This window comes from Scyliorhinus canicula, chromosome 28 (assembly GCF_902713615.1).
Source record: "Scyliorhinus canicula chromosome 28, sScyCan1.1, whole genome shotgun sequence".
NCBI lineage: Eukaryota > Metazoa > Chordata > Chondrichthyes > Carcharhiniformes > Scyliorhinidae > Scyliorhinus > Scyliorhinus canicula.
The window spans coordinates 1,394,701-1,409,286 of NC_052173.1; the positions used below are offsets into that span (position 1 = coordinate 1,394,701).

Here is a 14,586-nt window from a genome sequence, read left to right on the forward strand (position 1 = left end):
GTCAATTACAGGTCCACCTTTTTAATAACCTAAAAGCTGAAGGGCTGCATACTCAGATTTTGTTTCTCATTCACAGGAGGGCCAATTTCACTTGACGTTAACAATGACGCCCCCACCTTAACTGGTGCTGAAGCCACATTCTACATTAACCTGAAATTCCCACAGAATCAGACCATCCAGTCTGATGGAGAGATTGTTTGGGCTGAAAACTGTACTTTGAATGGTAAGGGTGATAATCTTTCACCAAGGAGCTGATGGTGACCAGCAGCATTTCAAGCATTGACCGGATTTAGAACGGCTTAGCTATTCAGAACGATATGAGGGCAGATTGCATAGACTAGGCTTGTGTTCCCTTGAGTATAAAAAATTAAGGGGTAAAACCCGAAGTGCGGGAAACCTCCAAGTTGAAAAAAGTCAGAGATCGGTAGCATTGCTGCTTCACAGCGCCAGGGTCCCAGGTTCGATTCCCGGCTTGGGTCACTGTCTGTGTGGAGTCTGCACGTTCTCCCCGTGTCTACGTGGGTTTCCTCCGGGTGCTCCGGTTTCCTCCCACAATCCAAAGATGTGCAGGTTAGGTGGATTGGTCATGCTAAATTGCTCTGTGGTATCCACATCCAGAAAGTTAGGTGGGGTTGCTGGGTTACGGGGATCGGGTGGAGGTGTGGTGCTTTTTCAGAGGCCGGTGTAGACTCTAAGGGCCGAATGGCCTCCTTCTGCACTGTAAATACTATGAAATCACAAAGCAAACAGCAATATGGGGATTCGTTGTGGGTTGCCAGATTGTAGGTGGGAAGAATCGCTGAAGTGCAGTTTTTGCAGAATGATACGAGAACTAAACGTGATACAAGAGCTAAACGTGAATACATGGCTAGAGTATGCAAGATCACATGGGATCTGTAAAGATTTAATCACCTGCAAATGCTCGCATTCTAAGCATTGTCTGGCATCTTTGACTTTGTCTATATATATATGTTTCTGGAACAGACCTCTTCATTCACCTGAGGAAGGAGCAGTGCTCCGAAAGGTAGTGTTTGAAACAAACCTGTTGGACTTTAACCTGGTGTTGTAAGACTTCTTACTGTGCTCACCCCAGTCCAACGCCGGCATCTCCACATCATAAATATTAGCAACAGTATTGCGATGCTGTTGGGATCAAAATGAGCAACACTATTCAATAACATTTTTTGGGCCTCAAGTGAGTTTCTCTCCACCTGTAATGATATGTATATAGGCAAGCTAGTGTTTGAAACAAACCTGTTGGACTTTAACCTGGTGTTGTAAGACTTCTTACTGTTTTAAAGGATCATCCCTTCAGTCTGAGATTGTGCCCTCTGGTTCTAGTTGTTCCTACAAGTGGAAACATTCTCTCCACTTCCACTCTATCCAGGCTGCGCAGTATCCTGCAAGTTTCAATCAGATCCCCCCCTCATCCTTCTAAACTCCAACGAGTACAGACCCAGAGTCCTCAACCGCTCCTCCTATGACATAGATAGAATTTAGAGTGCAGAAGGAGGCCATTCGGCCCATCGAGCCTGCACCGGCTCTTGGAAAGAGCACCCTACCCAAGGTCAACACCTCCACCCTATCCCCATAACCCAGTAACCCCACCCAACACTAAGGGCAATTTTGGACACTAAGGGACAATTTATCATGGCCAATCCACCTAACCTGCGCATCTGTGGACTGTGAGAGGAAACCGGAGCACCCGGAGGAAACCCATGCACACACGGGGAGGATGTGCAGGCTCCACACAGACAGTGACTCAAGCCGGAATCAAACCGGGGACCCTGGAGCTGTGAAGCGATTGTGCTAACCACTATGCTACCGTGCTGCCCCTTCCGTGCTCTTCATTGCAGATAATGGAATGGCAGAGTAGGGTCAAGGGGCTGACTGTTATACTCCTGTTACTATGTTCCTATTTTCTTTAAATGCTATTGCACTAAGTTTTAACTTTGGATGTTTCAGCATATTCTAAATCTCAAGAATACATAATTCAGCCGTAAAACCACCTCACTTGAGTGTGCAAAGTCTACCTTTTAAATTCGAGTTGTCTGAAGTTTGTATTTCAAAGTTTGAATTGTCCTTTCTGAGTGCTAATGTTTTGTCAAGATTTTACTCACCAATTAAATGGGAAGTGAGTTACTAACAGAAGAGTTACACACATTCACCCCATGTCTGTGTGGGTCTCACCCCCACAATCCAAGGATGTGCAAGGATCGGCCACGCTAAATTGCCCTTAATTGGGAAAAAAAAGAAGAGTTACATGGACATCAGAACATTTAGTTCCCGATCTGTTATTTAGCTGCTGGCCACATAAAGGTTAAGTATTTTATTTCTGTGGAATAAAGCTATCTGTCCAAATATATCTCTGAGACACTGAGGGCTAAACTCCCAATTTCAAGGATTTCATGCCAACTGTAAATTCTATGATTCCAAGAAGTGTAGTGTGGATACAGTTCTTTTTTTAAAAACGCATTTTAGTCAAACTTGTATCAAAGTAGGTGACAGCAAATAAACACCCCGGGAAACATTCTTCCCAACAATCAACTACACAGTTTGTACAGATTTATCTCCTTTTTCACCCACCCCCCCTATGACGAACAGCCCCTCAAACATGGTCACAAACATCCCCCACCTTTTCTCAAACTCCCTGCTGAGCCCCTGAACTCAGACTTTATCTTCTCTAACCGCAGGAAGTCGTACAAATCACCCAACCGTGCTGCTACCCCCGGTGGCGATGCCGACCGCCACTCCAGCAAAATTCATTGCCGTGCAATCAGAGAGGCGAAGGCCAACACATCGGCCTCCTCCTCTCCATGAGGTTTCTCTGAAACCCCAAATATCGCCACCAAAGGGTCTGGGTCCACTCACTCCTCCACTATCCTGGCTAAGACCGCAAACACTCCCGCCCAGAATCTTCCCAATTTTTCACAACCCCAAAACATGTGCGCATGATTCGCTGGCCCCCACCCACACCTCTCACACATCTGCTACCCCCTGAAAGAACCCACTCATTCTCGGCCGAGTCATATGCACCCTGTGCACCACCTTAAACTGTATCAGGCTCATCCTTGCACAAGAGGAGGTCCCGCTTACCCTTTGCAGTGCCTCACTCCATACTCCCCAATTGATCTCCATTCCTAACTCTGCTTCCCATTTCTCCTTGATCTTCACCACCCGTTCACCTCCCTGCTCCCCAGCCACTTCTATATATCCCCAATTCTTCCCTCCCCTTCCACATCCGGAAGCAGCAGTCACTCCAGCAGGGTGTATCCCGGCAATCTAGGGAACCCCTTCCAGACCTTTCGTGCAAAGTCCCTAACCTGCAGATACCTGAACTCACTACCCCTCGGCAGCTCTACGCTCTCTGTTAGCTCCTCCAGACTGGCGAACCCTTCCTCCAAATACAAATCCCTCACCTTGACCAGCCCCACTTCCCTCCACCTCCTGTATGCACTATCCACCCCCCCCCCCCCCCCCCCACACACACACACACACACACACCCCCACACACCCCGGCTCAAACCCATGATTCTCGTACAGCCGCGTTAGCACATACATCCCTTCCACCCTAAAATGCCTCCTCAGCTCATTCCATATCTTCACCGTGGACTGTACCACTGGGCTCCCTGAATACCTACTCGGAGCCATTGGCAATGCTGCCATCACCATAGCCCTCAAACTAGACCCCTTACAAGATTCCTCCTCCATCCTAACCCACTCTACCCCTTCTCCTTCCCACCACCGCCGCACCTTGTCCACATTCGCCACCCAATAATAATGAAGCAAGTTTGGCAAAGCCAAACCCCCCCCCCCCCCCCCTGCTGCCTCTGTAGCAGGGGTGGACACAGTTCTTCTCAACTCAGCTCAAGCAGCTAGGATTTCCTGCTTCAGAGTTCCTACTGCACATGAGGAATGTGTATCAGAAAATTCCATCCCCTTCCCAGCTTGTGATTTTCAGGCTATTGAAACAAATGTTTGGAAAAGCATGGGCTGGAAATTTCCTGCAATGCATTCCTTGTATGCATCAGGAGCGCTGATGTGGAAAACCCCATTCATTGTATGAGCATATCATTTCTGGTGCTATCTTATGTGTATGAACTTGCCTATTTGTATTCTACAGGTACTCAAGTAACTGCTGGTGAGTCAGTGTACCCCAATGATACATGGCAGAATGGTGATGAGCTGTTTCCAGATGGAAGATCCATTCCAAGGATTGCTAAGAAGAAAGGATCAAAATTTATCTTTGTGTGGCAAACACTGGGTATATGAATGATTTAACTTACTTAGCTTTTTAAGAAGGAATTATCCCAGATCTTCATTTCTGTAATATAACAGGGCAGCAAGGACGGTTGGGATTTGAGATGAACTCTGCCCATGAAGCGCAGTGAAACTCGGTTATTTATCACAGGATTTCTAATCAATCATGAGGTTGATAATTGTTTGTCCACGTAAATGGCTTTTGGTAAAGGCAGCTTGTTGCCACTTTCACTAGGAAGGTGGGAAGAATGAACTGCTCCAGATCTTTGAAATTGATAGTTGGGTAAATGATGTATGGTGTGTCATAAGGAATTGATGTACTAGTTGTTTTTAAATTTGCCTTTCAGGGAAGTACCAACAGGTCGTGGATGGTCCGTCCTCTCTAGTGATTGTTGACACAGCAGATGCCCCCTTAGGTTCTTATACCATGGAGGTAACAGTGTATCATTATCGTGGACGTCAAAAATTCATTCCAATTGGAAAAGCTAATTCACAGTTTACAATCACAGGTAAGAGGCTGGATTGGATACTGAAACTATTTGACAAAGTATGTGGTTGATTTATATTTGCAAGTTAGCTGTTGGAAATTCAATAAACACACGTTGATGTTCAGCCATAGAAGCCCCAGGAAATTGGTTTAGACATACAGTGGGAAGTATTCAAAGGCGTATTTGGTGCAATACCAAAGCAGTACATGCCCCTAAAAGGAAATGACTCAGTTTGTGCACTTAACCAACCATGGTCATAGAAATAAGAAGTCTTACAACACCAGGTTAAAGTCCAACAGGTTTGTTTCAAACACGAGGTTTCGGAGCGCAGCTCCTTCCTCAGCTAGCCAGAATCGGTTCCCGGTCGGGAAGGGGCGCGCTGGCGTCAAACCCGCCCGGGTTTGACGCCAGCCTTACGATTTCTCCCATTTTGGGAGAATCGCGCCCACTATACTTGCAAGGAATATCAAAGTTTAAAAAAATTTATTTTTATTCAAAATTGTTCAATAATTTTTACAAGCCACTACAAAAAGAAAAACAACAAAAAGAAAACATAACAGTAAAACAGAAAACAACTTAACCATTTAACAGTTTAACCATTTAACAAAATAAGGTGGGGGTATTTGCCCTTTACAAATGAAATCCATCCACTGCCCAAGCCACCCCCCCCCCCCCCCCTTCTGTTCTGCTGCTGCTGCTGACCTCCACCTAACGTTCCGCGAGAAAGTCAAGGAATGGTTGCCACCGCCTGGAGAACCCCTGCTCTCGCAAGGCAAACTTTATCCTCTCTAACTTGAGAAATCCCGCCATATCACTGACCCAAGCCTCTACCATTGGGGGCTTTGCGTCCCTCCACGTTAACAAGAGCCTTCTCCGGGCTACCAAGGAGGCAAAGGCCAGAACTCCGGCCTCTTTCGACTCCTGCACTCCCGGATCATCTGACACCCCAAATATCGCTGTCCCCCAGCTCGGTTTTACCCGAGTGTCCAAGACCTTGGACATAGCCCTTGCAAAGCCTCTCCAAAGTCCTGTAAGTGCCGGGCATGCCCAGAACATATGGACACGGATTGCTGGGCTCCCTGAACACCTCACACACCTGACCTCCACCCCAAAGAACTTGCTCATTCTCGCCACTGTCATATGTGCCCAGTGCACCACCTTAAACTGAATCAGGCTAAGCCTGGCACAAGATGAGGAGGAATTGACCCTGCCCAGGGCGTCCACCCACAGGCCCTAATCCAGCTCCTCCTCCCACTTGCCCATCAGTTCCTCCACCGAGATCTCCTCCGCCGCCTGCAGCTCCTGATATATTTCCGATATCTTGCCATCCCCTACCCACACGCCCGAGACCACCCTGTCCTGTATCCTCCGGGCAGGCAGCAGCGGGAATTCCCCCATGTGCTTTTTCATGAATGCCCGAACCTGCATTTACCTAAAGATGTTCCCCGGGGGGAAACCCAAATTTCTCCTCCAGCGCCCCCAGACTAGCAAAAGTCCCATCAATGAACAAGTCCCCAATCCTTCTGATACCTGCCCTGTGCCAACTTAGGGAACGGACCTGTGATTGTTCCATATCGGGGCCCAGACTGAAGCCCCTCCCTCCCCCCTGTGCCGTCTCCAATGCCCTAGATTCTCAATGTCGCCGCCACCACCGGGCTTGTGGTATACCGCGTTGGCAAAAGCGGCAATGGTACCATTATCAGTGCCCCCAAGCTAGTATCTTTACAAGATGCCGCTTCCAACCGCTTCCACGCCACCCCCTCTCCCTCCACTACCCATTTCCGAATCGTGGATATATTCGCTGCCCAGTAATAGCTGCAAAGGTGCAACAGCCCCCCCCCCCCACCCCCCGACTGCACTCCACGAACAGTCTCTTAACATGCGGGGTCTTATTTGCCCACATAAATCCCGCAATAATCCTATTTACCCGCTTGAAAAAGGACTTGGGGATGAGGATGGGAAGGCACTGGAAGACAAACAAGAACCTGGGGAGGACCGTCATCTTTACGGACTGCACCCTGCCCGCCAGGGAAAGCGGCAGCATGTCCCACTTCTTAAAGTCCTCCTCCATCTGATCCACCAGCCGCGCTAAATTGAGCTTGTGCAGGTCACCCCAGCTCTTAGCCACCTGAATGCCCAAGTAGCAAAAGCTACTCTCCACCATCTTAAGCGGTAACTCTTCCAGCCTCTCTTCCTGGCCCCTCACCTGTATCACAAAGAGCTCGCTCTTTCCAGCATTCAGCTTATACCCCGAAAAGTCTCCAAAATCCCTAAGAATCTGCATGACCTCCCCCAGCCCCTCCACCGGATCGGCAATATACAGGAGCAGGTCATCCGCATACAGTGAAACACTATGCTCTTCCCCCCCTTTTCCTTAGCCTCATTGAAAGTCCTCAACAACAGCGGACCCAGCAGCTCCGGGAATTTCCTATAAAACTCTACGGGATACCCATGCGGACCCGGGGCCTTGCCTGCCTGCATGCCCTCTAGCCCCTGAACCAGTTCCTCCATCTCGATCGGGGCCCCCAATCCCTCTGCTCGCCCCTCCTCCACCTGTGGAAACCTAAGTTGGTCCAGGAACTGCCTCATCCCCTCCCCCTCTCCGGGGGATCTGACTTGTACAGTTTGCCATAAAAGTCCTTGAAGACCTCGTTAATCCTTGCCGAGCTCAGCACTGTGTTACCCTCTAATTCCCCCAATCTCCCTGGCCGCCTCTCTCTTTCGCAGCTGATGCGCCAGCATCCTACTTGCCTTCTCCCCATACTCGTACACTGCTCCCTGTACCTTCCTCAACTGAGCCTCAGCCTTCCCCGTGGTAAGCAAGTCAAATTCCCCCTGCAGGCTCCGGCGCTCCTTCAGCAACCCCTCCTCGGGGGACTCCGCATACCTCCTGTCCACCCTGAGTATCTCCCCCACCAATCTCTCTCTCTCCATCCTATCCCTCTTCTCTCTGTGGGCCCTAACCGAGATTAGCTCCCCTCTGACAACTGCCTTCAGCCCCTCCCAGACCACACTCACCAGAACCTCACCATTATCATTGGTCTCCACATAGTTTTGGATACACCTCCGAACCCGCCCACAGACCTCCTCGTCCGCCAGTAGTCCCACGTCCATTCTCCACAGAGGGCATTGGCCTCTCTCCTCCCTCAGCCCCAACTCCACCCAGTGCGGGGCATGGTCCGAGATGGCAATGGCCGAATACTCCACCCCCCCCCCCCCCCCCCCCCCCAACTCTCGGAATTAGAGCCCTACTTACCACGATAAAATCAATCCGCGAGTACGCCTTGTGCACGTGGGAGAAGAAGGAAAACTCCTTCGCCCTTGGCCGAGCAAATCTCCACGGATCCCCTCCCCCAATCTGGTCCATGAACCCCCTCAGGACCTTGGCCGCTGCCGGCCTCTTATCCGATCTCAACGTAGACCGATCCAGCGCCGGGACCAGGACCGTGTTAAAGTCCCCAAACTACATGACACCAGATGTGGAATCCTACTCAACACCCGCTTCATGAACCCTGCATCGTCCCAGTTCGGAGCATACACGTTCACTAGCACCACCTGCAACCTGCCATTCACCATAACATATCGACCCCCTTTATCCGCCACAATACTCGCCGCACAATACTCGCCACCCGCTTTCTCACCAAGATTGCGACCTCCCCCCCCCCCCCCCCCCCCCCCCCCCCCCCCCCCCCCCCCCCCCCCCCCCCGTTCTTCGCATCCAGCCCTGAGTGGAAAACCTGCCCCACTCATCCTTTCCTCAGCCTGGTTTGATCCACGATCTTCAGGCTTCAGGTATGTTTCCTGCAGCATGGCTACGTCTGCCTTTAGCCCCTTGAAGTGCGAGAACACACGGACCCTCTTGACCGGCCCATTCAGACCCCTCACGTTCCATGTGATCAGCCTGGTTGGGGGGCTACCCACCCCACCCCCCTGCCGACTAGCCATCTCCTTTTTTAGGCCAGCCACGTGCCTGCGCCTCCCGCACCTTCCAGCCCCCCAGGCGGAGGCCCCCCGCCCCGACTCTCCCCTTTAACATCAGTTCCCCCTCAGTCAGCACAGCAGCATCCCAGCCCCCCCTCCCCCAAACAAACATCCGCATAATCCCCCTCCCCCCCCCCATTGCACCCCCGTAAGTCAGCTGACTCATGCTGACCCCGGCCACTCCCACCTCCAAACCCCCTGTGGGCTCCCCTTGCAAGTCTCCACCCCCCCCCCCCACCTAAGTGGAGTAGAGAGAGTCCCCCCCCCTACACCCCGTGTGAACAGAGAGAGAAAAACAAAGCAAAGTACCGTACACTCAAACCTCCAGCTTCAGGTGCCACCCCCACCATTTCGTGGGTAAACTGTGCTCCCTGTCTGGGCCGACCTCATCTCCTGTGACTCAGCTCTTCCCAACTGCGACCTCGCCCAGAGCCTCGAGGGCCGAGGGCAAAGGGAGCCACAAGAACACACGGGGAAAACCCCAACATAACATCGCCCCCTCCCCCCCCCCTCTACAGCAACCCCCATAACATACTGCAGTCCATTGACTCGAGTCCAGCTTCTCATTCTCAATGAAAGTCCACGCCTCGTGTCGAAATAGTGGTGCCGGTCCTGATATGTAACCCACAGCCTCGCCGGTTGTAACAGTCTGAACTTCACCCCCTTTCCGTGGAGGACAGCCTTGGCCCGGTTGAATCCCGCACGCTTCTTGGCCAGCTCTGCACTCCAGTCCTGATAAATACGGATCTCGGTGTTCTCCCACCTGCTGCTCCGCTCCTTCTTCGCCCATCGCAGGACACTCTCCTTGTCGGTGAAGTGGTGGAACCTTACCACCATAGCTCTCGGTGGCTCATTCGCCCTCGGCCTCCTTGCCAGGACTCTGCGCCCCATCCAGCTCCAGGGGGCGCGGGAAAGCCCCCGTGCCCATCAGCGTACCCAGTATCGTGGTCACATACGCCCCAACATCCAACCTCTCCACGCCTTCAGGGAGACCCAGAATCCGCAGGTTCTGCCTCCTTGACCTATTCTCCAGGTCCTCCAGCTTCTCCTGCCATCTTTTGTGCAGCGTCTCGTGCGCCTCCACTCTAACCACTAGGCCCAGGATCTCGTCCTCATTATCAGATGCCTTCTGCTGCACCTCCTTGATCGCCGTCCCCTGCATCTTCTGGGTCTCCACGAGCCTTTCAATCGACGCCTTCATCGGGGCCAGCATCTCCGCCTTTAAATCCGCAAAGCAGCTTCTTAAAAACTCCTGCTGCTCCCGTGACCACTGGGCCCACGCTGCCTGATCCGCGCCGGCCGCCATCTTGCTTTTTCACGCCCGTTCTCCTCTCTTCTCCAAAGCAGCTTTCTTGATCGCCCCACTCCTGGTCCACTCCATACAGCGTTGGGGGATCCTCACTGTTTCCTTCCCACACCAGGAATCGTCGTCAAAATACCGCTGGAACTCCTTAAAAGGGCCCAAAAGTCCGTTCACGGTGGGAGCTGCCGACCGTGCGACCTACCTAGGCATAGCTGCAACCGGAAGCCAAGGAATATCAAAGTTAACAGCAAATGTTTTCATAAATATATTGAGAAAAATAATGATAAAGGTGATTTATGGGTCCTTTAAAGATGATGCAGGCACGATGAGAATAGACAACAAAGAAATGGCAAACGTGTTAAATGAGTACTTAGTAACCCGAGTGCACAGTAAAGGAAAAGGACAGATACCAGCAGTGCAAGGGATCCTAAAAATATAAGTTACAGGAGGCAGCACGGTGGCGCAGTGATTAGCACAACTGCCTAGGGCGCCGAGGACCCAGGTTTGATCCCGGCTCTGGGTCACTGTCCGTGTGGAGTTTGCACATTCTCCCCGTGTTTGCGTGGGTCTCACTCCCACAACCCAAAGATGTGCAGGGTAGGTGGATTGGCCACGCTAAATTGCTCCTTAAATAATAAACATTAAAGTTAAAGGAAAAAAACCTCATTGATTTTTTAAAAATAAATTTAGAGTACCCAATTCATTTTTTTCCCAATTAAGGGGAATCATGCGACAATCACCAGGCAGGAATGTTCCCTTCCAGTCGGGGAACACTTCAGCAGTCAAGGGCATTCAGCCTCTGATCTCCGGGTAAGTGTTCTCCAAGGCGGCCTTCAGGACACGTGACAACGCAGAATTGCCGAGTAAAAACTTATAGCCAAGTTCCGCACGCATGAGTGCGGCCTCAACCGGGACCTGGGATTCATGTCGCATTACATCCACCCCCCACCATCTGCCCTGAACTTGCAAAATCCTACCAACTGCCCTGGCTTGAAACAATTCACACCTCTTTAACCTGTGATCACCCCCTTTCTCTGGATCTGTAATGATTTGATTACCCGTAAATGCTCGCATTCCAAGCATTGTCTGGCATCTCTGACTGTCTATATAAATGTTTCTGGAATATACCTCTCCATTCACCAGAGGAAGGAGCTGCGCTCCGAAAGCTCGTGTTTGAAACAAACCTGTTGGACTTTAACCTGGTGTTGTAAGACTTCTTACTGTGCTCACCCCAGTCCAACGCCGGCATCTCCACATCATGTTTTCCATCAGAGGAGGCAGCTCTCCATTAGCCAAGAGCGAGATCTTCCGGTCTTGCCGATGTCTACAGCATTTTGCGTGGCTCGCCCACTCTGCCGCCAGGGAACCCACCTCGGGGTGGTCACTTTTGGCGCGAGTGGAAGATCCCACCAGAGGAAGGCCGGAAAATCCTGCCCCTACTATTTCTACCCCATAAATTAGAAAAAGTTGGTGAGAGAATTGCAGAGTCATAGTTTTCCAAAGCGCTCTTGATTCAGGAATTGTGCTTTTAGAATTGGAAAATTGCAAATGTCATTCCATAACTCTTTATTTTTAAAAAATAAATTTCGAGTACCCAATTATTTTTTTCCAATTTAGGGGCAATTTAGCCTGGCCAATCCACCTACCCTGCACATCTTTGGGTTGTGGGGGCGAAACCCACGCAGACATGGTTTAGCACACTAAGGGGCTGGTTTAGCACACTGGGCTAAACCGCTGGCTTTGAAAGCAGACCAAGGCAGGCCAGCAGCACGGTTCGATTCCTGTACCAGCCTCCCCGAACAGGCGCCGGAATGTGGCGACTAGGGGCTTTTCACAGTAACTTCATTGAAGCCTACTCGTGACAATAAGCGATTTTCATTTCATTTCATTTCACGTGCAAACTGCAGACGGACAGTGACCTGGGGCTGGGATTGAACTCGGGTCCTCAGTGCCGTGAGGCAGCAGTGATAACCACTGCGCCACCGTGCCGCCCCATAACTTAAGAGCGAGGGAGAAACCAAGTAACTACAGACCTGTCAGTTGCAGGGAAGTTTCTGAAATCCATCACCTGAGACCGAGTGACTGAGCATTTGGACAAGTATAAACTGACTAAAGAAAGTCAGCATGGATTTGTGAAGGGTATGTCATGTCTGACTAATCTAGTTGAACTTTGTGAAGAGGTTATCAGTATGGTGGGTAGGCAAGTGTCTCTGAATGTTTGTTATATGGGCATCTCAAAGGCATTTGATAAGGTTCTGCACGGGTGATCAGAAAAAAATAAATGCGCACAGAATTGTGAGTTCCTCTGTGAAACGGGTGAGTAATTGGTTGCAAGGTAGAGAATAGGAGGTATAAAGGGAATTGGTGGGATGTGACAAGTAATGTTCCCAGAGATCTATATTGGTGTCTCAGATTTTCACCACACCTATTAATGACTTGCAGATTTAACCGTTTCCAAAGCGGGTTAAATTATGAGGACCGACCTTGAATTTAAAAGGTTTAGCAGTGATCCAATTCAGGTCATTAAAGTGACACAGGAATTTGACAGGCCAAATTATTTCATCTGGTGGAGGAATTAAGAATGAGAGGGCATAATTTTATAATCAGAGCCAATTAATTCAGGAGTCAAATCAGGAAGCACTTTTTCACACTAAAGTCAACTGGAGAATGACCTTGTGTGCATGGTTTTTGATACCGTGTGCTCCGAACGAACGATACTGCTGGTAAGCTGGCTGAAAGTAAAAATGGTATGAGATGCCTCCTATTCTCCTGCTGCCTGACTGACGATTAAGATTCTGGCCAACCAGTTAATACAAACCCAGAAGTTAGAAAAGAAAATTAGAAGCAAGAGAACACACCCTATTAGAATACAATAATTTACTTAAACTTAGAGTTCTTGTTTCAGAATATTAAAAAACATTGCCAGTCTGGTGCCTGTGATGTTAGACTTGTACCAATGTTTGTGTCACAAGGTAATTTATATATGAACATGGCTATTCGTGAAATATTTAACTGTTCCGTGGGGCAGCACAGTGGTTAGCACAGTTGCTTCACAGCTCTAGGGTCACCGGTTCGATTCCCGGCTTGATTCACTGTGCGGAGTCTGCACGTTCTTCCCGTGTCTGCGTGGGTTTCCTCCGGGTGCTCCGGTTTACTCCCACAAGTCCCGAAAGACATGCAGGTTAGGTGGATTGGCCATGCTAAATTGCCCTTAGTGTCCAAAAAAGGTGAGGTGGGGTTACTGGGTTACAGGGATAGGGTGGTGACATGGGCTTAAGTGGGGTGCTCTTTCCAAAAGCTGGTGCAGACACGATGGGCTGAATGGCCTCCTTCTGCACTTTAAATTCTATAATTCTATGACCTGATGAGCTAAACTGCATTGAGAGCAGGCAGTTCTGAAACATATAAATACCCAAGATCCCACTGTGATCTTTAAACTGGAAATGCGGGGCAGACAGGCCTGGTAGATTAAGTTGAACACTGCAAACCAGTCATACAAGTTGACTGTTATACAAGCTAGCAGCCTGTAGGATTCTGTCTCTGTCATAATATACATCTATGTATATAATGGAGTGCAGACAGGCAGTGATTGACACACAGGATGACCAGTGAGCACACAGCACAGAGCAGCCAATCACCAGACAGGACACCACCACTGTAAAGCCAGAGGGCACTAGGTTTCCCGCTCTCTCTGGACCCAGCCTCTGAGACAGTCAGAGTCTGTGAGCTAGCCAGTGCAAACACCATGCGGTAGCTCGTAAGTCTGGTTAGGTGAGTACCGGGGCGGAATTCCGCTCCCGCGCGGCATCGGGAAGGCCGTCGTGAACTCGGCCGAGTTTCACGACAGCCTCGGAGGCCGCTCCTCGCACCCTATTCACCTCCCCCCAGGGGGCTAAGAGCGCCGCTCCGTAAATCTCGGCTGCCGGGCCTTGACGATTGCGTCAAGGCGGCGCGCCGAGAATGACGCGACGGCGGCGCCTAAGTGACGTCAGCCGCGCATGCGCAGGTTGGCCGGCTCCAACCCGCGCATGCGCGGCTGACGTCACGACGGCTGCCGGCTCCAACCCGCGCATGCGCGGTTGCCGTCTTCCGCTCCCCTGCCCCGCAAGACGTGGCGGCTTGATCTTGCGGGGCGGCGGAGGGGAAAGAGTGCGTCCCTTGGAGACGCCAGCCCGACGATCGGGGCCAGTCCCTTCCCGAGCACGGCCGTGGTGCTCACTCCCCTCTCCGCCCCCCACAAGCCACAAACGAAGATTTGGCGCCATGTTCACGACGGCAGCGACCAGGTTGCCGCAGTCGTGAACCGGTCGGGAACGTCAGGCCGCTCGGCCCATGTGGGCCGGAGAATCGCCAGTCGCCGTGAAAAACGGCGTGTGGCGATTCATCCGAGCGGGGGGTGGGAGAATCGCGGGGGGTGCCAGGGCGGCGTTTCGTGAGTCGCGCGATTCTCCCACCCGGCATTGCGAGCGGAGAATCGCACCCCAGGTCTCCAGTCAAGTCAGCAGAGTGTCAACCCACAGTTGAACATGTATAATAGTTCCAACGTTAAATAAA

The 14,586-nt window shown here is 50.9% G+C and overlaps 1 protein-coding gene across 4 annotated transcripts in view; it reads left to right on the plus strand.

The window, feature by feature from the left end:
• Window positions 1–14,586, plus strand: part of pmela (premelanosome protein a) — a 50,589-nt gene that overhangs the window by 13,615 nt on the left and 22,388 nt on the right. For all 4 annotated transcript variants that reach the window (XM_038786463.1, XM_038786465.1, XM_038786466.1 and 1 more), the window contains exons 3-5: window positions 77–223; window positions 4,124–4,264; window positions 4,608–4,769. In XM_038786463.1, coding sequence (XP_038642391.1) covers window positions 77–223; window positions 4,124–4,264; window positions 4,608–4,769 — 450 coding nt within the window. The remainder of the gene's footprint in view (window positions 1–76; window positions 224–4,123; window positions 4,265–4,607; window positions 4,770–14,586) is intronic.